The sequence below is a fragment of the Poecilia latipinna genome, unplaced genomic scaffold, assembly GCF_001443285.1.
Source record: "Poecilia latipinna isolate Pla-1442-1.1 unplaced genomic scaffold, P_latipinna-1.0 Scaffold1086, whole genome shotgun sequence".
Classification (NCBI taxonomy): domain Eukaryota; kingdom Metazoa; phylum Chordata; class Actinopteri; order Cyprinodontiformes; family Poeciliidae; genus Poecilia; species Poecilia latipinna.
Window position 1 is genome coordinate 36,524 of NW_015113702.1, and position 27,885 is coordinate 64,408.

Genomic DNA, 27,885 nt, shown 5'->3' on the forward strand with positions numbered 1-27,885 from the left:
ATATATATATATATATTTTATTTTATTTTTTTTTTTTTGAAAAAAACATGGACCTATTTTTGGGTAGTAAGAAAGCTGAATAATTGCAACCATCCTGAACCAGGCCTAAGATGCTCCCTGGTGAAAGCTCACCTCTGTGGCATTGGTCCTTTCTGCACCCTTGAAGCCCTTGAATAGAAGCAGGGGATATTGGAAACTGAGGAATGCTAAGCAAGCTATCTGAGGCAGGCTGGAAAACAAGGAGTAGTGCTTGTGTATCTGCAGAGGAATGAAAAAAAAACACTTTAGATCACTTGTGGTTGTGGATCTTTATAGTAACACATTTAGAAAACATCTTGCATGATACAAAACAAGATAGGCATGTCCTGTGTTGAGATGGGATTTAGACATTTTCCTGTTATTTTGGATTAAATTAAAAGAGGAATAATTAATAAAATGTATCCTGCTTTTTTGGTAAGTAAAGATGCTCAACATCTCACAAAGCTTCACAGAAGAAGACTATCACAAAAGAATCAATTCAACAGGTTTTTTTTTCTTTCTTTAACTGACACACTCTAAAGTGATTAATACCAACAAAACATCTTGGTTTAGATCAGAGGACAGTGCAGCTAATCGTTTGGACAGAACGCTATTTAGTGCACAAAAAGTCCTAAAATCTTTGGACAAAATCTGTCTTTGTGCAACATTCAAAGCCTCGGAGTAAAGGTCCGTTAATCTTTCAGGGTAGCTCAGTCTTCATCTTTTCTAATTGTATCACACTGCAGACCAATTCTGTTTGGTACTCAGTGGGCTTCCACTGCAGGACAGAGCCGCTTTGTTTTTGAAATAATCCATTTTACACTGATGGAGACACCACACAGACAGACTGACAGAAATAAACCACATGAACAGCTTCCTTTTCCTTCTCTCACACAAATGAAGATATCAAAGAATGAAGGTTATTTCTGAGTTATTTCCAAAGAAAACAAAAGAGATAAATTACTCACCAGAGGTGTCTTGGGGCAGTCGATTTTTTGCCACACCAGAACACTAAAGTGTGTCCATGATAAGAGGCTACCAAGTACGTAGCCAACTTTATTATGCAAAGTGCCACATGCCAGGAGAGGGTAGTATAGAGCGGGGTAGTAGAAGACTCCCAGAATCACCCAGTTCTCTGCAAATACAACACCAGTGTGTGAACATCTGAAGGTGTGACGACATTTTGTTTCATCTTCGCACTAAAGGTAGTTCTAGCTTAAGTAAATCTTAAAGAATCTGTTTGGATTAACAGGTGTTAATTATTTAGCAGCTATGTTTTTTTCTGATATGTGAAGCTTTTACGGTTTATGGTTTGGCGTAAAGGTGCAATACAGTGACTCCTTAAAATTATAGCTGTTGTTTCTTATGTAATTTCAGACAAAAAAAAAAAAAAACTGTTCAAAATGTCTGAGTCTAGGAGAGCAGGCATGCAACAAGATACAACAATCCAGTTTTATAACAAATGTAGAGTTTTAAGAGTGGTTATCCTTCCAGTGTTTTCCTGAAAAATATTATATCACAAAATATGGACATAATATACATTAAGCCATTGCAGACAAGATGAGGTTGAGCTCACGTTTGTTCGTGGAGTCTGTGGTGAAAGGTAAGGGATTGGGGGATATGAGCAGCCCCCAGAGTTTGCACAACAACACTCCAAACACTGCCACTGCCAGACCCTTGTGCTGCGTGTGATCCAGGAAGTTGACTGGACTGAGAGAGCAAATCAGCAGCTGTTTAGTGCTCGCATGTTACCAGACCAAAATATGAATGAGAGAATGGTTAGTCAATGCATTTTAAAAGCTGGAATCTATCATTCATCTTCCTCTCATTTAAAATAGGTGGAAAGATCAGTGGGAATTGATTATTGTAGTAGAATAGTATAGTAGCGGTACAGGACAATAAGAATGTATTTCTCCAAGGATTTAAACACCAAAGAAACATATTCACAAATAGAGTGTGCCACTGGTTAGAATCGAAGCAAACCCTCAGAACTGGTAATAGTTAGATTATACCTTCAATGTTTATTATGTTTTGTACACATGGCAGTCATATTGCATACTTATGTCTTATGAACCTTATGTCTGCTCAACGAGTCCTCGGATTTCCCAATGTGAATTCAAACCGTTTTTTTTTTTTTTCTCTCTCTCTCCAACTGGTAACTTCGAAGATCAGCTCTGACTGAAAATGGAATGCAGCATAGTTGCAAGATGGACCACACAGGCACGATTTACATATGGGGCCCTCATGGATGGAAAATGGGTTGAAAATGTCTTTCAGATGGGATTATTTGGTTACGTAATGGCCCTGTGTTAACTGCCTATAAAAGTTTGATGCTGGACAATTATGGATAAGAAGCAGGGCCCATGTTGGTGGATGTTCAGCTGATTTTCCAGATACTCATTTGGGATTCATCTGAACTCATTAGAACTTACTCAGCCAGCTTGAAATCCACATGATACTCATGTTCAGATGTTAGCTCGGATATTGGATTTTCTGATTGTTGAAATGCTAACCAGTGTTTGCAATGCAAACAAAAAATGTATTTCTCAAGTCCTGATGTGTTCAAACATTAAAGTAATTTGTTCCAACTAGAGGCCCTAAGTATAGACTTATGTGATCAAACTCTATGAAGAAACATTTTCACAAGGAATCGCTGTATGGTTTGTGCCATTGGTCTAGAAACACAATTTGAAAAATTGACTAATAGTTTTGTTTGCATGGCACCCATATTAAATATTGAACTTTAATATTGTGCTCTGTTAAATGTTAAAAGTTAGATGTTTCTTTGTAAACACAAGCCTTACGCATGCTAAAGTTTAAATTCCAACTTGAACAGCTAGGAGGAGTCAGCAAATTTAACTGTTTCTATTACTTACAACTGAAGAACTCTGTCCTCATGCAATTTCAACTTTAGGGGCAATACATGTTTTTAATTGTCTTCATTAAGAGCAAAGTGGAACCAAAGTCAAATTTCTTGTTTGTGTGGACACGCTTGGCAAATGAAGCCGTTTCTAATTAAGCTTCTTGGCACCAATAAATCTAATACTGTTCCAACTGTTCCATCAATTGTTCACTGATGGAATATTAAACTATATGAACAGTGCTTCAGAAATAAACAAACTTGCCAACCTTTTCAGGTTTCCTGGTTAGTTGGCAACCATATTAAAATGCGTTTCCCAAAATGTTTTCAAGAAAAGTGAAAACACAACTGAAAGCAAAATAAACATACACTTTTACCCCTGATTTATGACGCGACAACTGAACCAACAAACACTTGAGAGATCTTAAAGGCTAAATTTCACCCCTCAATAGCAAATGGTCTCTAAGAGAGATTTTCCCCATCTAAGTAAACTTGTTTACATGTTAAACCTTATTTTACTCCAAAGGATTTGAGGCCAGTGGAACAGAATGTTACCAAACAACTTGAATATCACAGTAATCCATTCATTTGAGTAAAGAAAAACATAAATGATACCTGAGTAAACCTGGAAGTCCTTTCTGTCTCTTGCCGACCTTTGTGCGCCTAGCGAGGATGGCTAGAATTAGCATGATGACCATCTGAAAGAACAGACATCTTGGTTAGCTTCAGCTGCAGAGCACCATGCAGTGACATGTAACAAAAGGCTTAACCTCAGTCTCATTAGTGTTCCCTATAGATGCGGTCTGACCAACGTGTCATTAGTCAGGATGACCATTTACTGAGTTGTGGGGTTCAATGACCTTTTTGACCTGTGACACATTTAGGAAACACTGGGGTGGGAACATGTTTTGCTATTAACTGAGGCAGTCTATCGCAATTGTCTCTAAAAAGAACAAACCCTGGGTATCATCTCCACATAAGATTATAAGGCGTAATCTAAAAAGAAATTAAAGCAAGATTTAAGATAGTGGATGCTGTACTATTCTTAACTATTGCACATTTGTTTTGCACCATCAGCAGTCATGAATGAACATCTCGGATGAAGATGTACAATTTTCATGAGTCAAAACATGACAGAAAGGTTTTTCCAGTATACCACAAGAAATACAAATGTCTAAAGTTTGCTTTATAATGTAATTTCTTTAACCCAAGGGGTCATGCTAGACTGAGTTGTTGTTTTTTTCCAGGAAGTGAAACATGACTGACGCTGCATAACCTCACTAAGCACGTCAGCGTAATATTGTGTAAGAGAAAAAGTGAACGGATGTCAGACTCACAGATATCGCAGTGATGCATATGTGATACAGCATGTCATCTGCAGTGGGGTCACATGGAGGGATAGTTCTAAAGAAAAAGACAAATGATTCACATGTTACCAAAGACAGAAGGTTACGCCCAGAGTTCCTGAGCTGACCTTCGTTGTACCTCACTAAGCATTTCACGTCAGTGTCAGGATCATTTGTTGCTGGAAACTTGGTGGACAAAGTCTAAGAGCAGAGATTTGGATTTAAACGGATTGGTATGAGTGTGACACGAGAAAAGGCTATGATCATGTTCCTGTGCGACAGGGGAGGTAAATATGCTAGGTTCACACTGGGCGTCCAGAAAAACATCAAACATAACATTTTCTGACCTTTAGTAACTTTTTAGGCATACTGCTTGTTGTTTTATGCAGAGTCACTTGTGGATTGTTCCAAATTTTGCTGAATTTTCAATTGAAAATTTAACTTTGACTGGGCCATTCCAATACATTAGTAAGGTACACCAATCCATTGTCTGTCTGGCTGTTTGTTTACTGTTGTTCTCCTGCTTGAAGTTGAACCTTTGACCTAGTCTCAGAACTTTTTCTTCCTTTAAGAGGTTTTTCTTTATTAAAATGATTTAAACTCCAAATCAATTCTGAATGTTGAATTCCTGCCTATTTTGGGTAAAATGTGTTAAAGTTTTTAAGCCTTTTTGTTAAAAAGATTCAGCCAATAATATTTGCAAACTTAAAAGCCTGAAAATGATATAGTTTAAAAAAGAAAAAAAAAAAAAAAGAAAAAAAAAAAACTCCAATCTGGGTCACCTACTGTGACACAGTAGAAGTTTGGTACGAGTCACCTTATATCTCAGTGAGAGGTGTATCTCAGCACCGACTCCAAACAAAAGATTGGGGAATTACTACTCAACATGAGAGAGAGAACAGATGAAGTTGAATTTGTGTTGAAAAAAAACAGCATGATGTTCAAAATTACGGACAAAATACGGATCTGAAATGAAGTGCAGTTAGAAAGTGCTATACTTACTCTGTTTCAATTTTGGATGGCAGTGGATCCAGATCCGGATACTCATAGTCCACGAGCGCATCCTTATCCATTGTGCCGTCTCTTTTTCAAACAGATCCTGTTACAAAGAAGTTGGAAAACTGTCCACAGTGTCTGGTGACGGAAAGCTGTGATCCCCCTGCCTCGAGGGGGGGGGAAGGAATCTGCCAAATCCTACGTTGGCCTCTGCTGCGGCTGCGGCTGCTGCCCCGGCGTCCTTGTTCTCCTGTGTTTGGTCTACTCTCACTCAGCGTCGGCTACCCTCTCTCACAGTCTCTATTCAGGTGCCCTCGTCCCGCTCTGGTCCTGAGTATAATGTGACAAGTCCCAGCTCCTGCCTGCTGCCTCCACCCTGCTTTAAGGCCCTGTTTCAGCTTAGGGTTACCACCAACAAACCTGGAGAAAAAGAGTGAGAGAGGGGGGCAAGAATGTGAGAGAGGAGGGAGATATGTGGAGATCTGGGGAGCCAATCTGGAAGGCCACCTGTGTCTTACCGGGATTACATCTACTGTTTAAACTCCGCTGGCGGACCTGTTGCTTGTGGCTTAAGAGGCTGGGTGTGCATGGTAATAAAACTCCAGCTTTGACTGTGTGGGTAGCTGGAAGCAATGGGTCTGTCTTATCAGAGCCATTGGAGTTCCACGCCGATAACAGGGAAATTCTACTGTTGTTCCTTTTTGTCGTGGTACAGGGTTACCCTGTACCATGGCAAATCGTGTGTGAAAGGTTACCAAAGGCTAATCAAGGCGAGTCACCAAAACCACATGCGGCAGAATGTGTTTAGCAGGACAGAGAACATTCTCCCAAAAGGTTATATCTCTCCCTCTCAGATGGATAAGAATCAAGGAAGGGCTAATTCACTTCAGTACTTTGTCATTTACTGATAAAGAACAGATACAGGGAACAGAATACAGAGTGCTATGATAAAGTTTGTATACCCCTAAGCATGTTCAGATTTTGTAACATTACAACCAAAACCACTGCGGCATTTTATTTTGACATTATGTGACTCACCGATACAAACGTGTGTGTCATTACAGAGTGAAGAATCCCTGAACTTCTGATTAGATGAAGAGCATATTTAACTATATATTTTTTTAAGACTTTCCACTGAATTTAGATCTGGACCTAATTTATGTGTCTAGTTTTAGGGTTGTTGTCCTGCTGGAACAAGTCCCTATAGTCTCAAGTTTCTTTTGTTTTTTAAGCCTCAAGCAGGATCCTTAAAGCGATCTTATATTGCCACATCGTCAACATTTCTACTTGCATATCTTATTACTTAAGAGACAGAACATAATAATGAAGACTCACCTGCTCCGTGTTTTTGCACAGATCTAAACAAACACATATTTTTCAATTTTTACAACTAAGTGGGCAAACATGTAAATAATTAATCATTAACTTATCTGAATGACGGCTATCAAACGAGAGTTTTGTCGTGTTGTAAGCACCTGTTTTACTGTCCAAACATTGATACAACCTCCTGATCTTAATCCCGATAGTCACAAAGGATTAAGATAATGTCATGTTATCATTTCAGCTGTGCAGAATTTACTGGTTCAGCCTCTTCAAATCTCCCCTGCTGGAGACAGAACAGTCGGGTCCCTTTATTATCACTCTTAAAACATCCATGTCTGAAACTGGGAAAAGTTATATCTTCTACAGAATTTGTACTTTTTCCCAAATTGAGAAATTTAAGCATCATTTATTTTAATGTAAACTGCTAAAGAGCAAACATTTACTTTGCATACCTACTTATCAAAACATATTTGTGGGATTCCTACTCTAAGCAACCATTCTCTGAAAATTCAGCATACTGTATTTACAAAAAAAATTATCTTAAAAATGTTGTTTTTACACAAATTTGAATAATTAAATTTATAAGGTCTGTATTGTCTGTAAATGTCATTGACAGCAATGTTTTCCTTTTGTCTCCAAGTCTGAAATTGCTGTGAGTCTTATTGTACATTCTCAACTTGATTTTAATCTGAAATTGAACAATATGCTTGGATCTAAATGACTACATTATAGATCTGACTAGACGGCAGAACGATGTGTTCAGGTTCAACTTTGGTCACTCTAGTCAACTGACCACAGCAACTTGTGTTTTCTCCTTCCCCAAAATTGGCAGTGGCTAACAGTAAATGGGACTTCATATAGCTTTGTTTTAATAATGCCAAAAGATCAGCTGCTTTTATAACTATTTTAAACTTCAAACAGTTGGACTGCATTTACTAATTGTGTAATTTCTAAAGGCGGTCAGTCAGACTGGATTTTATTTAGGGGCAACAGAGTAATATATATATATATATATATATATATATATATATATATATATATAAAAACTTTTCTCTGCACCTTACAATTTTACATTACTTTGTGTCAGAGTATCACTGAATAAATCAAGTAAAATCCAATGATGGATGTTTGTGGTTGTAGTTTGACAGCATGTAAAATAGATCATTAAAACTTTGGCAAAACATTGAATGCCTGTGGAGATTTACTTTTTGCTTCCGCAGGGAACATGTTTGTTTCTCATACACTATGACTAGATGAAAAGAGTCCTCTAATATTAAAATGCAACAAAAAATGTCCCCTCTAACACTCATGAGAACACAGCACACTAAGTCACCAAATCAAATGTGCTCCCAAAGCAAAAGCAGCCCACCAAATAAAGGGGTCACTGAACAAAGAATGCTTTGAACAGTTACATCACAGAGAGGTGGTTTGATTGAATAAGACACTTAACTTACTTGTATCAGGTTTAGGAAGTTGACTCAAAAGGTCTTTTTTTTTTTTTGTAAGAGGCAAGCTATGTTAAGAACAGACATGAGCCTTGAAAAAAACAGAACATAATTGAGGTTCTGACTGGATAATCCATTTTTAACAATGTAACCATGCAAACCATCAACAGACAGGCTGAGCATTAACAAAGCAATCAAGGAAAATGTTTCCACAGCTTTACAAATCTCATGGAATACCTCCATGTTTCACATTCATATTTTGTGTGCACATTTATGATTGGATTTTAAAAAAAAGTTATTTGATTTCTTAAAATGGAAAATATTAAATTGAAATACAAAATTTTGTCTTAAAAAATGGATTGAAATTGTTCAGATTTCTTTTAAAAGCCAACATGGACTGAACAGCTCGTCTCACTTTATCTGCTGCCATTGCTAAAACTACAGTCAGACTACAATCCCAAAGCAGCACAGAAAATCAAGGTCATTGTTCACAACTTCTCCTTTTGTTCGCCGATTGGCTCAATACAAATTCTACCGGAAAAATCAACTTCAATGGGAGAAAGCCCAGATGGAGCAATGAAGGGAGATTAGAATCAAATGAAATTGGGAAAGAAGTCAATGGTCAGGCTAACTAACAGCAGCTGTGCATTCCCTTTTCCATACAGTGACTAGGAGGGGAGGAGGGTGAATCACCAACATTATCTTGTTGTAGACAAAAAAAAAAAACTAACATCATTTTACATATGGTTATTCGCTACTGAAGCAATACTAATCTGCCATAAGCAAATAAAAAACTACATATAGTTATAAATACAAAGACATGAAAAATAATTTCATCTTTAGCCAGTTACATCTGTCCAGTTTTAAAAATAATTTTAATCTAAAAATATTATCTTAATGTAAAAACAAGTTTTGTAGAGTTTGAGGATTTTCTGGTTTTAATGAGCTCCTCCTCATTAATCTTCGTCAGAAAATAAAACCTGTCATGATTGCATGAGTCAGCTGCTTGCCTTTGTCTTTTAGAGGTTTGCATCAAACAAGTACAGAATGCTATACTTCGTTTCCTCTATTCAATTCCTCTTGAAGTCTGTTAACTTAGTTAGCCTTGATTTCCCTCTGTTAGTTTTTGTTGAGGGGGGAAACAACAAAGCATGTGTTCTTAGGGCACCCAAATGGCTAGCAATGGTCCTACTTACAGCAAAACAAATGCAGACAGACCAGAAGAAACCAAACAAACAGATGATAACTCACCCAGGTGGCTATTTTGACATCATTGAGTTGGGAACAAGATAAAACTGGTCATATACTTTTGGTTCTCTTTGCTGTTTGTTTGACGTTTTAATGCTATAAATATAAAAATAAAACTAAATCAAGACTTATGTTTATCCATTACACAAAAGCCAAAAAAAAACAAAAAAAAATACACACTCATATTCAAGTGTAGTAGAAGTGTTCTAGAATAAAAATCAAACAAACCATTATCTATGGGTTTCACACTGATATCTGATTAGAAAACACAATCACCTGAATGCGTGGACGTTCAAGAAATATAACCAGCTGACGTGATTCCAGTTTTGTGCTTCTCAATTTAAAACAAAATCAGCTGTGCTGACCCGTCATATTTCCCACAGTTGTGAAAGCATCATTTTTTTTTATTTTTTTTTTTCCGTGACAGAACCGGTTGGGTTCGGCTTCAAACAAACCTCACGACAAACTTCAATCCTTTGAAGTGGAGCTTGATCTTCCGAACAAAGGCACTTTCAGCACCGCCAGGTAACCGAGTCACCTGCGCCTTTGCTCTGCGCGCAGGAAACGATCCTGAAACTTCAGCATTGTGGTTAAATAACTGACTCGCATTAAGTATCGACGCTGACTAAACACCGGAACAGATTCTATGAAGCCTTTATGTGCGGTGGTGGAAATCTTTCAGCCTCCTGAAAGAATCACAGGTGGGTGTGCTGGTGAAGCGCTAAGTAGGCTTGAAAAGTTAATATCTACGTTAATAGCAATTGATTTTGAGATTATTATTATTATTATTAATTATGCACACATTTTTTTCCCATTAAATCTTTGACGCTATAAATTGTCTAAAATAATCCCTGCAGATTAGCTCACAAGTTTTTACAAAATTCAGTCCTAAATCTGGCTCTTACCTTTGGTCCGTCTTGTCCAGTTTACTCTTAATTTGAAGAGGCTTTTTTCCCCTCTTCACTTCACAGGCACCTTACAGCAATCCAGTTATTACATAAACAGCGATCTCAAGGGTAACTTTTTTTTCCCCCTGGACACCCATGCTACACAAAGGTGGGACTTTGCTCTGCCTCTATCTTGTGATGGTGAAAGCATCATAAAATGTCTGCTCTATGGAAACAGAAAAAAAAACAATGTTGTGAAACATTAAGTCGTGACTAATGAGGTCAAGTTCAAGTTGTTTTCACTGATGCTGTTCATAGTGAAATCTGTGTGTTTTAGTGTCTTAACGGTGACTTCCAGTGGCGTATCTTGTTTGCTACTAAATGCACAACAAGAAGACAGCTGGGGAATAAAGTTCTTAAAAAATATCATAGAAGAATCACTGTTCTATGTTTGCATTAATTGCATCACTAGAGACACAACAATCAAGCTGATCTGTTGGCATTTGTAATCCATGTGGGCAGCGAATAACTTTTGACAGATGTCAGTGTAGAGTTTTAAGCAATTTTTTTAATTCCAAGTGTTTCTTCTGTGCAGGTTTTCCAACGTTTACAAAGAGTCTGATGACCCTCAAGGCATGAGAGCTAATGCAGTTAATGATGCTATTAAAACAAACAATTACAATAATTGTCTTCAGTACATTTGTTTCGTATTTCTCTTTTGAGGCTTTTTGATTGGTCTTCATTTGTCACTTGCATAGCAATTAAATGTCATATTCTGCTTCCATTAGTGTAAATAGTTACATGATTTGCTAGTGTAACAGCTCTGCATGTTGTCTCAGCTCATACTGTTTAAGCTTACCCAAACAACTTATGGTTTTCTGACTCATACGTGACTTTTTCAGCTTTTATACCTTCAAGAATCCATAGTTGTTGTTTGTCAAACAAGGACAAAAGTAACTTTTTCTTAAACCAATTTTCTCTTTTCCATTAATTTTATTTCTGTTATTCCAACTATTTCCTTAAAAGTATACATTGATTCAAAGTAGCTGTTTTTGCAAGTCATTTAACCAAATTACCAATTATTATCTTACTCTAGGTTTTCTTCTGAGAAAACATTTTGGCAATCTTCTATCCCAGCTGACGTGCAGAATGAACTTCATAGTCATATCTGCAGTGTAACCTATTTGAATTTATATCCAATCTCTTTGGTATTCGTTCCTTTGTGCTCCACATACAGCAACATAAATTGACCAGTTCAGATCGACCAGTTTTGAGAAATATTGTCTTTATATTAAATCATGGCTCCCAAAAGGCCTCCAGGGTGCACAGGGCTAATTACTGTGGATATTTTTTACTGCTCAGTCTGCTCCACAGCCTCTGTCATAATCAATGAGCCCTGTTACAGTCAATTAGAGCATAATTGGATTTTGTGTTTGTTTGAGGTGGAAAAGCGTACATTTGAGCCGACATAAAAGACCTGCTTATCTCTGTCGACAGCTGCAATGAAGCTGAATGGAGTCGGGTAGCTGTTAATATCCAGGATAATTAATGTCGGTGTCAAACATATCTTTAAAAAAATGTTACTGCAACATACATAGTTTTTACGCTTAAGAAAATCCTGCTTTTTTTTTTTTTAAGATTGCTACTGTAGTAGACCCAAGCGCGATGGTTTCCTTCTGAAAACTGTCATGTTTGGATCAGTTTTCACTTCCATTTTTCACATTCCTTAGCGGTCAGGTGGTGGGTTACCCATGCAGAAGTAATAATGAAGAGGTGGAGGAGGAATTTGTCTCCTTGAAACAGAGCAAAGCCTTCGCCAATGGAAACAACTTGTCAGGGCAAGTTCAGTTTATGTTATTATTATTGGTGGTTGATGATGAAAATTGGAAATGTAAGGGATAAACTACATGATAATCTGTAAATTCACGAAAGAGTTTTTATTGGGGCAAAACACCAGCTGTGTTTATGTTGGTCACATGACCAAAGAAAGGTGCCACTCTGACCAGAGGATCTGAGTGGGGCGTCCAGGGTATTCCACGTCGGTGCTTCATCTGAAAAGCTGCAGCTCCTCTACCATCCACAGACTGACTGCCATATAATTGGTTCACATTCTTTCTTGTTTAATTCAATCCACTGAATGCCTACCAGTGACTCATTTTTTGCATCGGACAAGCGACTGAACTCAGAGGATTTAATCACATCGGATACATTTTAATTAAGGGACAATACTCAAAACCTTCATAAATGTGTAATTTTTTTCTATTGCTGCATCTACCAAAATCCAAAAAACATATATGTAACAGGAAGCAACCCTTGGACATTGACCTGCCCATCTCTATCTTAAAGCTCCATTCTGCTGGTCTCCCATTACTGTGATGTATTTTAACACTCCAAGCTGTTTTTGTAGCTTTGTTCATATAGCTCTTTGAAGCATCCTCACAGAGAGAGGCAACTTACAAGGTTATGAAGTTAAAACATGTTCTTCATTTATCATTCACCGTAAAGTTCTTTCAGGCACTAAATGTTGAATTTTCAGTTAGTTTTTGGTATGAAACCTTTAGTTACAAACTGATCCCAAACACAAAATGTGCATCATTGAATGTTGGTCTTAGATATTACCGTTTATGTTCTGAAATGATATTTTTTGCACTTGAAGCTATGCAATATTGTGCGGGGGTTTTAGAAAGATTGTGTTTTGTTAGTCAACAATATTACCCCTCGAGTTTAGGAGCTGTGGTAATGCTTGAATCGGTCAGAGTTAAGTGGCTTAACAAACAAAAGCCCCATTCCTCACGCAGAAGCACTGGGCAGAAAAACGGGGGGGGGGGGGCCAGCCAATGTTCTAAATAAAACTTTGAAACACTAAAGGTCTTTTCATTAGCTTATTGCTCAAGATCACTTGAAATGATTGCAAAAAGTCTGAGCACCGGAAAGTAAAACATAGCCAAGTGAGTGGAAAAAAAACCTTGTGCATAGTATAATATGTCATCTCAATTATACTGTTCAGCTGTAGAAATGTCAAGTCAAATCTTATTTTTTTTAAGGCATACCTTCCTACCATTAAAGACTCTAAACATTTCACATTTTTCAAAAGGATCATCAGACTGGAAAGCTTTTATTTTGTTCATTAGGTTGGCAGGTTCAGTCTTCTAACGGTGTTCTGATATTTACAATTGTTTTGGGAATGTGATATGAGAGCTGAACGTTTAAACATCTAAAAGCTTTTTTTTTTTTTTCTTTCTCTATAATCCGTTGCTTAATGGATTCTTTAGATTGCAATCCAAAGTTAATATCTCTGTAGGGAAAGACACAAAAATAAATTTTAGTCTCACTGGTCATTTCTGCAGTGATGTATCACTGTTATTTTGCTGCGCAGAAAGAAACAGATTTATTTCAGAGTTTATGAGCACAGAGAATGAGACATTATATCTAAAGAGCTTGTGACAAGTACAAATCATCCTGATGGTTATTAAAGTGGTCATGATTACTCTGTTGAGGACGGCGGTGTGCAGTGCTCACTGTGTCATGTTCCTGCTGCGCTTGCCTGACAGGCACCTGAAATTTATGGCAGGGAGGCAGGGTTGAGTCTGAGCTGCTGTGTAGTAATCCTCTTTACGTAACGGCTCAGAAAACACCTTCAAACACACTCCGGAATTTAATTTGATTTTTCACGACCTGTTTATCTAAGGTAATGGTTTCCAGTGTATGATTAAACACTGTCTGGGGATAATGATGGTACACACATGCACTAAGACTAAGGTGCGGTTTATGAGATGAACCTTTACAAACTGAGACGTCGTCTGACATAAAGTCTGCGAACGTTTTCGGCAGATGTCTCATTTTATCTACTGGAAAAAGCTCAGTGAGTTTTCATGTGTCCTGTCGGAGACCGCGAATGATAACATATAATCTTTAGGAAGTCTGCTTGTTTTCATTGCATTGCTCTTCGTGATGTGTGTTTATGTTGTCGGGTAAGTGTGTGTTCATGTCTGTTTTAGCCGGGGTGTTGTACTTGCGGGTGTGATTGATGTCCTTGCTCTGGTCTCTGCTGGGTTATTGTCTCTGTGTGTGAGGGGGTTTCTGATGTCTCACTAAGCATAAATCTAAAGCCTCTGCTGATCTGCTGGCCAAGAGTTCAGAGGAGTATTGGCTTGTTGTTCAGTTTTGTTTTTGTTTTTTAAGACGTCTTTTAACATATCAGTGATGATAATGTTAAATTTTTGCAGTCACTTCCAAGTTACCTTTTAACTGGTAAAAATAGAGACTAACCTTAGAGCTTCCCCTGAAATGCCAGAATGCAGTACAAATGTGGAAGAAATATATTTAATTATGGCCAGAGAAATTTCTTGAGGAAATAATTGTGCCAATATAGATTTCTGACCATGGTAAATGGATTTTGTTTTGGTCTTATGGGTAATTTTGCTATTTCACACATAATAGTTTTCAATTATTGTATTAATACGAACTCTTTTCATTTACTTGGTGCATGTAATGGTTATCTAAATGAGACATTTGTAAAATTATACTTTTAGAGGTAATTGAGGACAAAAAAGGATGGGGGTCATAATATTTTGCAATCTGTCAGTGTGGAGTTTGTGCTTAGATCTTCAGGGTTTACTGTTTTTTTTTTGTTTGGTTTTTGTTTTTACTCTGTTTTTTTTGTTTTTTTTTTTTAATTAAGATCCATTATGTTCCTTTTAATTGTAGCTGATTATTCACCATTTTTTGGAACTGTTTGAATTAAGGCCAGAGTGTTTTCCATGTTCATGAATTTAAGGTCTGATTATTGTCGAGTCCCTTCATCAGACAATCACTTGTGCCACAGGCACTAAGTCTGTCCACTCCTCATAAAATCGAGGCGGCCTCCTGCTCTGTTAGATTTTTCTTATGAATAATGCATTCATCGTCTGAGGCTGCAGACGCGTCTCACTGTGTGTTTAGAGATGCTTGACTTTCACACGTCTCTGCTGGAATGAGGATGAAGCAAGAGCTTGTCTAAACTATCAGAAACTGCAGGGAAAATCTTAGAAACACAAAAGGAAAGAGCAGATATTCCTCCTGCTAGATGTTTGCATTGGAAGCCTGACAATGGTGACTATATTCAGGTTTGTATGTTTTCCAGTGATCTAAACTAAAACTGTAAACAACAACAAAAAGCAGCGGCAAGTTAAGTTATTTGGGGCGGGTTTTTTGAGATGTTGCTCTGCTCTATCATAGTAAAGAAACCAGAAAAAAAAAAAAAAAAAAAACGTATTGTATTTATTTTGTTCTGACCTTAACATGTGATAATTAAATGACACAAGGAGCTCCATAGAGCCACTGCTCCTCCACATTAATAGGAATCTATTGATGTGGTTTAAAACATGTGATCAGGATTTTCCCAGGAAGACATATTCTGGAAGGTTACTGAGGATGTCCAACTGGGAGGAGATCCCAGCGCAGACCCACGTTTTTTTTATAGGAATTTTGAATATGGAAATACTCTGGAATTTTTCACAATGAGGAAAGAGATGTCTGGGATATCAGATAAGCAGAAGGCAATAGATGGATGGATACTGATGCAATGACTAAAGACTATCACTTCTTCAGATTGCAGTGTCTCTTATTATTAAATTAGGACTTTTACAGTTCTCAGTAAAAGTTCTAGTATTTAAGGCTTAACTGGGTCTCCTTATTGCAAAGCTTCATTCCTCTGGCTAATTTTACTGGGACTTTATGGAGGGTTTTTTCTCAGGGGGCTAAGGAGCAGAGTGCAATATTGCTTGCGCTCCAACACACTGGTAACTTATTGTTATCATTTAAACTCTTTAATATTAATAGTTTTTGATGAAATATTACCAATAATGGGCAACAGGTCGACTCCTTTTTGTTATTTGTAACATGTTTGCATCTTTTGAAAGAAGAAATCGGTGTTATTTGAAGAAATCAAGAAAATATATCATGATATTATGTTGCATTAATTCTAAATTAAGGAATATACTTATATTTTTCCTTTGAGGTATTTATGTGTGTTTTATGAGTAAAAGAAACTATTGATTAGAAAGTAGGCATACAATGAAAAGAAAACAGATTTTCCCGCCTCTGTTAATTGATTGCACTGCTCGCTTTGAACACAGGGAGAGCCGTCAGTGTGATGATTTGTAAAAGTCAGCTCAGCACAAATGGTCAGATTAGAGGGATTCTGGGTGTCCGCCGAAATCCCCAAGAGACGATAGCGCCATCACACTGATGGGTCCCCTGCAAAGATCACTCATACTAGACTCCATTAGCCGAAGACACCCGTCCACATGTCACTGAGTGAACAAAGAGACACATTTTCACTCAACACTAAAAGAGGAATGCCAGGGGCTATAAATTAGGTCAAGGTAAACACATCATGACACAAGAAAAATCTTGTGTGATCCATTAGTTGTGTAACGACCAAAAGGGAGTTTTAGAGTAGCACTTCTTTATAGTGTCAGACCTCTAACATATTTATAACTAATCGTCTCTATATGATATTAGGAGACTTGTTTTGGAGTCGGGGGCGGGGAATGCGAACACCAAGGACATTGACTGGTTGTAGCATTCATTGAGGACGTCTTTGTTTTTGGAAGATCTGGATATTGTAGCTTTGTCCCACGTACACTCTAGATCAGTGTTTCTCAACCCTGGTCCTCACCGCCCCCCCTGCCCTGCATGTTTTAGGTATTTCCCTTCTGCCACACACCTGAATTGTATCTCTGGGTGATTAACGGGCTTCTGCAGTACTTGATGGTCATGCAATCATTTGAATCAGCTGTTCTGGAATAGAGGCACATCTAAAACATGCAGAGCAGGGGGGCGGTGAGGACCAGGGTTGAGAAACACTGCGGTAGATGCTATTTCCCTAATGTGGGAGATGGATTGGTTTCCACCTACTGTCACAGTAACGTCACTGTATTGATTTCATGGAATCCTGCCATGGGAACCTGGCTCATATTTCCCGGAGAGGTCTGACGATGAGTGGCGACGCAAACCCCTGGGGCCAGCAGTGTACGAGCAGCGTAGCATGCTTCAAGGCTAAGTGTTTGTCACGTTATTTTCATTGCAATCTTCTGAAATGGCTCTTCAAAGGTAATTTCTGAAACACTTCTAATAACATCCTTGCCCTTACCTTCCTCAGTGGGACTCTCACGGTGTGATTGGATCATAAAAAAAAAAAAAGCCCTCCTTGATCTTGTGGAGTCACACGACTGTTTTTCATGTGAGCTGGACTATAATTAGGACCACAACAGATTGTCATTTGCATACACATGTTCAGGTGAGCGGATGAGAGGCACAACCAGAGTCGGTTCAGAAATATTACGATGGCAAAAATCTAAAAGTAGATGAAATAATGGAACAAAAAGATAAAAAATACCAATGAGGCATTAAGAGTTGCAGGAAATAAATATAGTAATCTCGATTTCTCTTTTAACTATTTTTCATATGGACGTCAAACAAAGAGACTGTACAAGGTATTGCCATCCAGATCTGAACAAACGACTTTTTTCTCTTTTATTCCTACTGGGATTTTTCTCTCAGGAGAGCAAAAGCAGTACAGCACTGCTGTGAGGCGACTCCTTTCATTCTGCAGCCGCTGAAATCTAGATGTTAGCATGCGTATGGCTGTTTGCTTTGATGTTAAAAAAATAAAAAGTCTCAGTGTTTTGCTCCTCCTTTTAATACGACATTTAATATGTTGTAAGAGGTTGTGCCTTTATGTTTTAATAGACACAGTCATAAAACGGAAGATGTAAGTCAGGCTTTTGTGCATCCACAGATTATCAAGGCTCAAGACAATGGCCCTAAAATGTCTTTTCCAATTTATAACTCAAAAATACAAGATACAGATTAATTTCAAAAGTAAGTTGATTTTATTTTACAGGGTAGCAGGTTTTTCTTTCTAGACCATAGCTTAATGATCTTCTTGCCCACACTTTAGTTTTTTTTTTTTTTTTTTTTTTTGCAAAAAAATGTTGAATTTGCTGTTCATTATCTGTACCATTTGTTATGGTACTTGGCAGCTCTGCATGTGCTACCGACCGGTTTAATATTACACATCATCGCTCATGCTGTCATCAGATGCCATCATGCAAATAATTCTCTGCAGTGATTTGCATCTCGGCTTGCGACACTGATCAATGCTCCATTGGTTGTGTTCACCATTTAGGCCCACAGTGATCCCGTTTCCTTTTGTTATCTCATCTAACGGTTAACTATATTTCACAAATAAAACCCTGGCTTTAAGAAAGTGGAAGAAAATCTCTTTTTTTTTTTTTTTTTCAGTTGCTCCAATGTAGAGACTGGTGTGTGATTGACAGGTAAAATCCCTGAAAGCCTCATCTGACATGTTATTGCTCTGGGTCAGGAGCTGCAAACAGGAGTTAGCCTCCATACTCCCCCCATATCTACCGTTTTCTGCTTTTTTTTTTTTTTTTTTTTCTGTTCACTATCTTGCCGCCTTATAAGATTCCACTCCTTGGTCTGAATTATTGACTTGTCTGGAGACCCCGTGTGACTGAGTCGGCTGTGCACTGCTGACTGTCTGCAGGAGGACAAAGCTTTTGTTTCTGCCGAAATCTGAAGCAACAGTGAACACACGATTGGGTCTGACAAAAGATTTGAAATATGCAGCGTATTGCACAAATGTGCACAAATCGTTAAATGAGAGGATGTGTGTTTGTGATAAGTGAAGACTGTTCTGCATGGCTGCATAATTAATGCTTTTATTCTCGTGAAAGGAGTCTGAAGGGGGGTCGAATCTTTGAAGTTATATATTGATCAGTTTGTGCCTTGTTTTTTTTTTTAGTTCTGTCTGCAATGTTTGTCCATCAAAAGAAATGATTACCTAGTTTTTTTTTGTTTGTTTTTTTTCAAGATAATATATTGAACACAAAGATGTCGTCTTTTGTATTCCTCTTTGACAAGTTTAGTTTTCTAAAACATCTGTCTTGGTACATTTTTTTTTCAGCACACCCTTAAAAAGAGGGAAAGTATGGCTTTTTTTTTTGTTTTGTGCACTTCCAGTAGAAATTGTGTCATGGGTAAAGAGATAAATATTTATTTAACATGTGTGTCAGTGAGTGCAATAGTCACATGCAGTGTTATGTTTTTACACACTTGTCACACTGAAATATAGATCATCTGGCATATTTTAATAAAGTAAATGTCAAAAGCATTTGTGAAATTGTGATTTATTTTATCATGGGTAAAATGCAGTTTTAAAATCTTTCAACCCAGGCTGACAGACACTTAAAGAAAAACCCTCTGAGCCCAGGTTCAAAATGGCCGATCTCAGTAAATCCTGAATCGATGGGGATTTTTTTTACATTTCCCTAAAAAAAAGAGAAAGGAAAAAAAACATCTAAACTTTGGGGAAAATATTTTACAGACTTATGAAAACATTTTTTAAAACTGTTTTAAAATTGGCTCCATATAAAACCAGCGCAGCATTTCAAGAGAAAGAACAGAACGTCTTTCTTATAGTCAAGTATAGTGGTGCTTATGTGAAGACCTGGGCTGCTTTGCTGGGCCAGGATCTGGGTGACTTGTTGAAAATTCTGTAGAAGAAGAACGTCTGGCCATCAGTTTGTGACGCACTGAAATTATGAAGCAGCACAATAATCTAACGCACAACAGTGAGTTCTCCTCTGCTTGGCTCTTACAAAAAAAATCAAGGTTTTGGAGTGGCCTGAAAGTCTAGATTTAAATTTGATTGAGGTACTTTGGTTGACCTTATAAAATATGTCTTTCATAAAACAAGCCATTCATGGTTGTATGGGCAACTGAATTTGAAATAAGATAGCAAAGAAAAGTGGACCAAAGATCCTCCACAGTGATGTAAAACTCATTAGCAGGAATCACAAAGATTTGTAGATGTGAACAGCAAGGAAGGATCCAGCGGTTATATGGGCTAGGTTGGTTTGGAAAATTGTATTTAGTATTTATTCAATATACTTTTTTGATTATTGTAAATATTTGCGAGAGAAGGAAACAAAACAGAAAATCTGAAAGATTGCAACTCTTTGCAATCTGAAAGATAAGTATCTTTCATATTGATGTAATTATAGATACCATTTACTGTCCTAACAGAAGGTTGGTCAGGATAAGGTTACTAAGTGATGAAACGGCTAGTTTATGTAAATCCACGCATCCCCACACACTCGCTGACATTTTGCTGCTCGGTTACCTCCACGATCTGATGGGATCTTCCCGGAAGTCGCTTTCTGATTTTCTTTTTCCTCCATCTTATCTATTTAAACTCATCAACCTGAGCTTCTGCCTGGAAACCGGAGGCTGTGTAGGGGAATGTCGATTCATGTGGCAATGAAGACAACATCTCAGCTACAGATGAATGCTGCTTCATTGTGCCGAACTAATTATTCCAGTGACAAGTGTGACACCGCCTCTGTGGCTTTAGAGCCAGGCTTCGAGCAGCATTGTGCGGCTCAAGGCTGCCCATCCGATGTGACTTTACATTGACTGGAAGCCCTGCTATGAAAAGCTGCCGTCGCTGCACAAACAGCGGCGCATGTTGTGAAATTACCTGTTGCTTAGGAACCAATGTGACTTCATGCATGGGAGCACATTTTTCTCAAGGTCTTTTTAGCACAAGAATTTTCCAGTAATTTTCCTGCTACTGATATTTTCCGTTAAGATGGGTGTTACGGCCCTATTCACATCTTAAAGAGACATAACTGCTTTGTTTCAGCCATAATGTTTCGATTGATTCGTTGTCTGATAGGCGTTTTGAACTTGTTTCACCAAGGTTGTAGTTGAAAATGAGAATACACAATATGTTTGCCAGGTTTTTTGCGTCCTTTACTAGTGTTGCAACTGTTTATGTAAAACATTGAATGTATGTGACAGACATTAAAATGAACTGAAAGCTTTTCAGAATGGAGAAAACCTGGAAGAAGATTTTCACACTGATAAAATCTCTCCATGCTGAATGAGACGCATGGTTCACACAGTCGCATCTTAAGATAAATGTGTAAATGTCACATGTGTTGGCCCACATGAAAAAAAAAACATATTGGAATCATGCAAAGTGTGCAGCATGTGTAAAAGAAATTAATAATAGAAAAAAAGAAAATGCAAATTCCAAAGAGTCATGTTTGGAAAGATCATTTCTACTTTTACTGAGATGTAGCTAAGTGGAAATTAGGACTTAATTCTGTTGCAGCCCCTAAACTACCCTGACTTTGTCACTACTTGTTTTAAAATGATCGTTTTTATTGCTTTGCTTTTAGCTCTGTGTGAGAGTTGGGTTTACGCTGTTTAATCGCTGTAATCATAAATGTTTTCAACTTCCCCATTGTTTTGCTATAATTTTGTTTTGTACTTGGCATGTTTTTATTCTGCTATTTTGTGTGTTTTCTGTTCCTTTTTCTTGTTATTTATATAATTCATTTTATTAAAGACTTTCAGGCATTTTGGTTAATGGCTTTTGTTGCAAACATTATATAAACATAACATGACTTGATTAAATAAAACATAATTAATGATTTCTTTTTTCTGAGGGAAAGTGACAATTTGAGGGCTAAAGTAACTCTAAACAAAGTAAGGCAATTAAGTTAGAATTTAAATACCAATCATGTAAGGTACACTAACTCCTAAGTAAAAAAAAAATATATAATTTTTGTTTAAATAAAAAAACACTTTAAAATATTTGCCTTATGTGTCACACTCTGAAAGACAGAGACCATTTAAAATTTAATATGTACTCATTTTACAAAATTTAGCTAAGCAAAAGATAGTCTTTTAATTTACATCTATTGTAAAAAAAAAAAAAAAAACTGAAATCCATCAGTGACCAGAACGTAAATATATAAAAGAAACAATGAAAAATTCTAAAAATAAAAACTTGCATTCAAGAAATGTGTCATATACTTATATACATATATAGCTTTCCTATATAACATCAATGTAAAGACACACCTAACAGTCTGAGCAGCGTGGGCTGGATTTCTCTCTGTGGCTCTGAAAAGCAGCTAATCAATCTCTCCTAATTACCCACAGGCAAGAAAAATATGCTCCTGATTAGTGAATACCAGAGAACGAGCACAAAAACCCTGGTCACCATCCCACGCACTCGCCCAGATTTCACCCCCGCTGTGAGAGGAGGTGGTTGGGGGGAAGCACCGGTCGAACGAAGATGGCAGATGCAGTCGCCATCAGTGGAGGCAGCATCAGACGGGGAGTAGCACTTCAAATGAAACAGTCACACAGCCATAAATTTTTCATCTCCAACCAGCTTTGAGGACGGAGACGGGGGCAGGTCAGCCAGACTTCAGCTGAAGGCTCCCAAAAACAATTCAGGGCTTTCAGAGACAAATGGTACATGTTGGAGGAGGAGGGGATCTGGGGGCGGGAGGCACATGAAACAAAAAATAACAAAAAAAACAAAACAAAAAAACTCCTTTCTTTACGACTGATGAACAAAAATGCTGCAAATGAATCACTGTTGAGCATAAATGGCAAATATTACCAGCAGAGCAAAAATCAGTGTTGGAGTTTTTCGTTTTCTGTCAGTGTTCTTTTTATGGGTCAAAAAAATACAATTGGTGTCATTCAAACACTTTAGTATGAATTATAAGTAAGTAGTTTTGCTTCTAAAGTATTTCAAAATCTTTGTATACTTACAGTAATATACTGATCTTAAAGTATATAAATTGCACTTGATTTAATCTGGGACAACAGATGAGGCAAACTGATGTTTAGATAAACTATTTTTCTTTTTTTATGTTCAATTTATTTTCATGAACTCTGCTGTTTTAAGTAGCACATTATTTCTGGCAACTGGACAAAATTTATGATCACATTTTGAACTGAAGAGAAATCCTCCTAAACATGTGTGTGGTTCAGACGACTCCTTATCTGTGAAGTGAGTCAGAAATATGAACCTCTGACAGTAAAAGGAGCTACGATCATAAAAGGCTGCCCTCGTCCGATGAGCTCACCGTGGAGCTCTGCAGAACGGCTGCAAATTTAATGAGTGATATATTTTTTTTTCCTCTACATCTCTCTCTCTCTCTTTCTTTTTTTTAGAATCCTCTGGGAATTTGTCTGGATGCTAATACATCCTGACGTCTCCATCCTTGTTTAAACAGCTCATCTTATCCCGAATTGGATGATGCAAATTAAAGCCACGCTGAATGACGAGACCTAACTTAACACGGCTGCAAACTTTTTTTTTTTTTTTTTTTACCAAACTTTGTCTGAGAATACATTGCAGGTCAAAATAACTTTGTTGTACTACATTGCTTTTTGTTTGATGTTTAATAGCCACTCCTAGAATAAACATCATGCAGAGCTTTGCAACATTTTATCACACTAGAATCACAAACATTGATGTTTTTTTTTTATTTGAATGGTGTTTCATGAAGAAGCTTTACATATATAGAAACAGAAATATTTTATAATGTATTTATTTTTTTTTTTGCAATTAGATCAAGCTCAGTCAAACTGCAAGTCTCTCCACAGACATTTTCCCAATTTGATTTAAACTACTTCATTGTAGCTCTGGTTGTATGTTTAAGGTTGTAAATGCTGGAAGGGTGAACCAGGACCAAGCCATGAACAGGCTGTAGCACTTTATTTTTCAGAATTTCTTTAAATTTAGCCTTACTCAAACCCCAATTAACTCTGACCAGTTTTCCCGTCCTTGCTGAACAAAAGCATTCCCCCCCCACCATGATGTTGCTACCTCTATGTTTCATGTGGAGGACAGTATTTCAGGGTGATGTACAGTACAATTTTGATCTCATCTGACTAGAGAATGCATCTACCACATGTTTCTTGTGTCTCCCTACATGATTTGTGACTCTTGGGTGCTTCTTCAATTAGTGCTCTCTTTGCCCAACCTCTCAGTAGAGGTAGACAGTCATCTTCAAAGCTTGATATATTGTTTTATCGCTTAATCTTGCTTTATACTTCTCCACAACTTCCTTCCTGACCTGTCTGCTGCGTTCTTTCATTTTCAAAAAGTGTTTGGTCCAGTAATGTTCGATGAAGCATCTCCATGGATCTTATTTTGGTATATTAAAGCAAAAGAGACTGAGTACAAATGCTGGATATCACACTATTCAGATTTTATTTGTGGACAGATTTGAAGACCATGATTCATTTTCCTTAAACTTCACAATTATTCACCATTTTGCGACTGTAATGTGACACTACGCAACCCCCCCCCCCCAAAAAAAAATAATAACATCAATGTATGAGTCTATTGTTCATTGGTATTTTTGGTCAGTGTTGGTCTTAATTCCAGTATGCAAGCCAGTTTAAAGGGTTGTGACATTGCTAAGTGATGGCTGAAATGCCTATCTTTTTCCACCGGTGGCATTTGAGGCTTTGCATTTGTTAATGAGATTAAGGCTAGTGTGGTGTCACAAGGGCACTTAGGCCTCAAGCTGTATGACTGGAAGCAGGTGGCACATTTTCTGCGTCTTTGCTAATAGGGATTATGAGTCTGAAAAGAGACGGGGAATATTTCATTTATCCTGTTCGAAAATATGCAAGACCGCTGGGCTGTTCATGTGATTACCCGGGCGTTTTGAGCCACATTGCGTCTGGTAGACGATCGAGTTTAATTTAATCTTTGACCTTGAAGTGTGTGTAAGCTAACAGGAAATGTCATTGTAAGTGACGGGATTTGTTTGAGATGGTTTAATTGCTGCTTGTAAATTGTCTTCTTTTCTTCAATCTTCAGAGATTTTTCTGAACATACCGACATGAGGACAAAAAGAAAGATAATTCAGTGATGTATGCTACCTTTTCAGCCCACTGCATCCTCAACAGGAAAAGTGGAAGCAGGAGGAGTTGATGGATCCTGTAGGTGTGTGAGTCTGACTCTGACCTTTTGTTTCCACCAGCCTACACACAGTCGTCCATGCAGCTCTCTATTGAGTTGCCGTGGCTGCATTCCATCAGGGACTCTGAACGGTCAGAGTACAGCACCTCCAAATAGGATAACATTGTTGAGTAATGTTGTGTGGGCTTGAGTTTAAACAGCATTTGTGGAATGTTAATATTTCTTTGGCAATCTGTTTGAATCTTTTCTTCTATAATATAATGATCTTTTAATCCTGTATTAAATGTGTTCAGAAAGCAAGACAAAAACATATTGTCATTCTTAAAGTTGGTGCAAAAAAACCCCCAAAAAAAACATTCGTAAACCTTTCTTTTTTTTCCCTGAAAAACGTATGCAGCAATGCATTGCCTTGTTTTATGATGTTATTTGTAAAAGTGTTAATTTCAGTCGAATCTTGTCATATTTTGTCACATTACAACTGCAAACTCCTTTGTGGGGATAGACCAAGACCAGACTAAGCACAAAGTAAGACATACTCACCAACTGAAAGTACAATTTCACTGGTTTTATTTATTTTTTTTATACTCCTAAAAATGTGACAAGCATGTGTGTTTAGGCTACTTAACACTGCTACTCTACAACAACTGTTTAGTGAAGGCCTCAAAGATTAGTTAGAGAACGTTTATTAAACACCATGAACAGCAAGACTGAACACTGTTCTGCCATTTAAAGAACAGTGACAAAAAGAGATGTTTTGGAGAAAAAGCCCCATAAATGTCAAATAAAAAGTCTTGTTTGTTGACCTTCTTGTAAGGTGATGTAACCAGAACACAGCAGAAGAATGTGTCCTTGTCAAATGAGACCAAAAAAAAATTATTTTTGTAATTTATTTATTCTATTTGTTGCAGAAAACACTGCACATACCACGGAAATCAGCATAGTGACACATGGAGCTCACAAAGAAAACCTTTCAGAGCAGTGGTGCACAAACTCAATGTCCTGAGGGCCAACTCATTAAGCAGAAAGTACTTTCCGGATACTTTTTTTTTTTTTTAAATTACTGGATGCAAAACTTCATATGTCATATATCCTTATTTATCTGCTCAAATAATAAACTAAAATATTTATGAATTTCACCAGAACAAAGTTTTAGGTGTCACAATTTCAAGAAAATCGGAATGGAACAAAAATAAATAAATAAAAGTTTACTGAGTGTGGCAGATATAGAGTGAAGTAAAAAAACAAAATTTATTTTAGTTGGTGCTCTATGATACCACCAACAGAATAATGGAAATAATCTAAAAACATGCAATACAGGCTAGTTGTTGAGTGTTGGCCCTGAAATGTACATCATCAATGTCCACATCATTGATGATGTCAGTGTTACTCATTGGCTGCAGAAAACGGATAAATGGATTGTCTGGTGGTTGGGAATTCCTTTTTTTGAGATCTCTCCGAGATCTCTCTAAATAGATATATTTGTTGTAATTACAATAAACTTGCTACTTATCTTTCAGGTAAATAAATCTTGGAAGTCCTTGGACCAAAATACCTATCAAGACAAAACTGGAGGCACTGTTTATGAAATATTCTGATTATTTGTGCGTAAACCAGCTCATGTACATTTGAGCAAAAGCAGATGCATGAATACAATGCATCTGATTTTTTACGTTTTGTGAAGATATTTTAATCCAATTTAAAGTCAACGATGCAAATTCTATGTAGGAAACGAGATGTGCTTCAAAAACGTCCATGGCTGCATTTTCTGCCAGAAGCTAACCATTTACAGTCATTGACTGAAATTAAAACATTGAGAACTAGAACCTCAAGAGATGTATTGATCTGTGTGTGTGTCTGAAGTCAGTCTGGCAGTAAAGAGGGGAAAAAAATTGCTTTTGAAAAACTGATGGACATGACAGCCTTGTAAATGCTAATTCAAAATGTTTTTCCTGTTACTGGCAAAGAATTTACATTTAAATTCCAAGTTTGAGTGCAGCAGGACTCGGATAACAATAAATGCCCAACGCAGGTCCTACAATTCATGCTACACGGTTTCTGTCTGCTAAGTGACACAGTAATTACACACAAAGCTTAAGAGTTCATTCAGTGGGTGTGAAGCGTGATGGCTGTAAATGTGGAAGGAATACTGATATTCCAACGTTTTTGAAACCCCTCTTTCTCTTTGTTCAAGCGCCTGCCTTGCTGCCTCCTCCCCACTGCGGCGAAGCAATCTCATTGGAGGACTGCAAAAGTCACGGGTTGACAATCAGGTCTACAGCATGAAGGATTCTAACTGTTGCTAAGGTACTTTGAATGGTGATTTGACCATTACATGAGTTCATTTGCTATCCATCTTCAACCGCCGAATGCTCAGAAATGGTGTGAAACTTGGTCAGAGTGTGAAATCCAGGGATTACTCAGTTTCCCATCAGTGGAGCCAGACATCCTGCTCCGTCACATGCTGTCTGGGGTGTCGACAGCTTCGGGGAACGTTTGTTATTGAGATTTGACCCACATCGTGTCGGATTCCTTCGTGTTCTGTTTCTTTATTCTTTTCTTTTTTCTCTGCCAAGATAAATTTGGCAAAGACACATGCTGCCTACAGGGGTGGCTTTTATAAAGCGAGCTGAAAAAACAAACTAGGGTTCACTCTCAGTTCAGAGTTCACGAAGTCGATTCCTTGCTGCAGATCGGAGACATAAACAGTGACTAGGTTTATGTTTAATTGCATTTTGATTTGGAGTTACACTTGTCATTTTAATACGCAGTGAAAGTTCTGTTTTTGGAAATAAAATGTCACGATTACAAATAAGCCTAAATCTTTGCAAGTTGCGTTTATAAAAGCTGGTATTTACAGTGCCTTGTAAAACTAGTTTTTGAATTTTCACGTTTCTTTGCATTGCAACCACAAAATCCAATACAGTTTATTGGGATGTTATTTAAT

At 37.5% G+C, this 27,885-nt stretch overlaps 1 protein-coding gene and 1 long non-coding RNA gene across 7 annotated transcripts in view; one reads left to right on the top strand and one right to left on the bottom strand.

Moving 5' to 3' along the window:
- stra6 (signaling receptor and transporter of retinol STRA6) overlaps nucleotides 1-10,215 on the bottom strand; it is a 23,734-nt gene extending 13,519 nt beyond the window's left edge. For 2 of the 5 annotated variants that reach the window (XM_015052080.1, XM_015052076.1), the window contains exons 1-7: nucleotides 9,692-9,788; nucleotides 5,227-5,640; nucleotides 4,216-4,282; nucleotides 3,494-3,576; nucleotides 1,595-1,728; nucleotides 987-1,153; nucleotides 133-258 (exon numbers count right to left, since the gene is read on the bottom strand). In XM_015052080.1, the coding sequence (XP_014907566.1) occupies nucleotides 133-258; nucleotides 987-1,153; nucleotides 1,595-1,728; nucleotides 3,494-3,576; nucleotides 4,216-4,282; nucleotides 5,227-5,297 (648 nt within the window). In that variant the 5' untranslated portion in view covers nucleotides 5,298-5,640; nucleotides 9,692-9,788. Of the gene's footprint in view, nucleotides 1-132; nucleotides 259-986; nucleotides 1,154-1,594; nucleotides 1,729-3,493; nucleotides 3,577-4,215; nucleotides 4,283-5,226; nucleotides 5,641-9,239; nucleotides 9,447-9,512; nucleotides 9,639-9,691; nucleotides 9,789-10,141 lie in introns of those variants that run through there. The other 3 variants (XM_015052079.1, XM_015052078.1, XM_015052077.1) reach the window with 3 other exon arrangements.
- LOC106959485 (uncharacterized) lies at nucleotides 9,849-27,721 on the top strand. 2 transcript variants are annotated; one of them, XR_001427365.1, is made up of 3 exons: nucleotides 9,849-9,937; nucleotides 10,208-10,292; nucleotides 27,133-27,721. It is a non-coding gene; the product is annotated as an uncharacterized LOC106959485 (long non-coding RNA). The 2 variants fall into 2 exon arrangements; XR_001427364.1 differs by lacking the exon at nucleotides 27,133-27,721 and adding an exon at nucleotides 10,719-10,805.
- The last annotated feature ends 164 nt before the right edge of the window (nucleotides 27,722-27,885 follow it).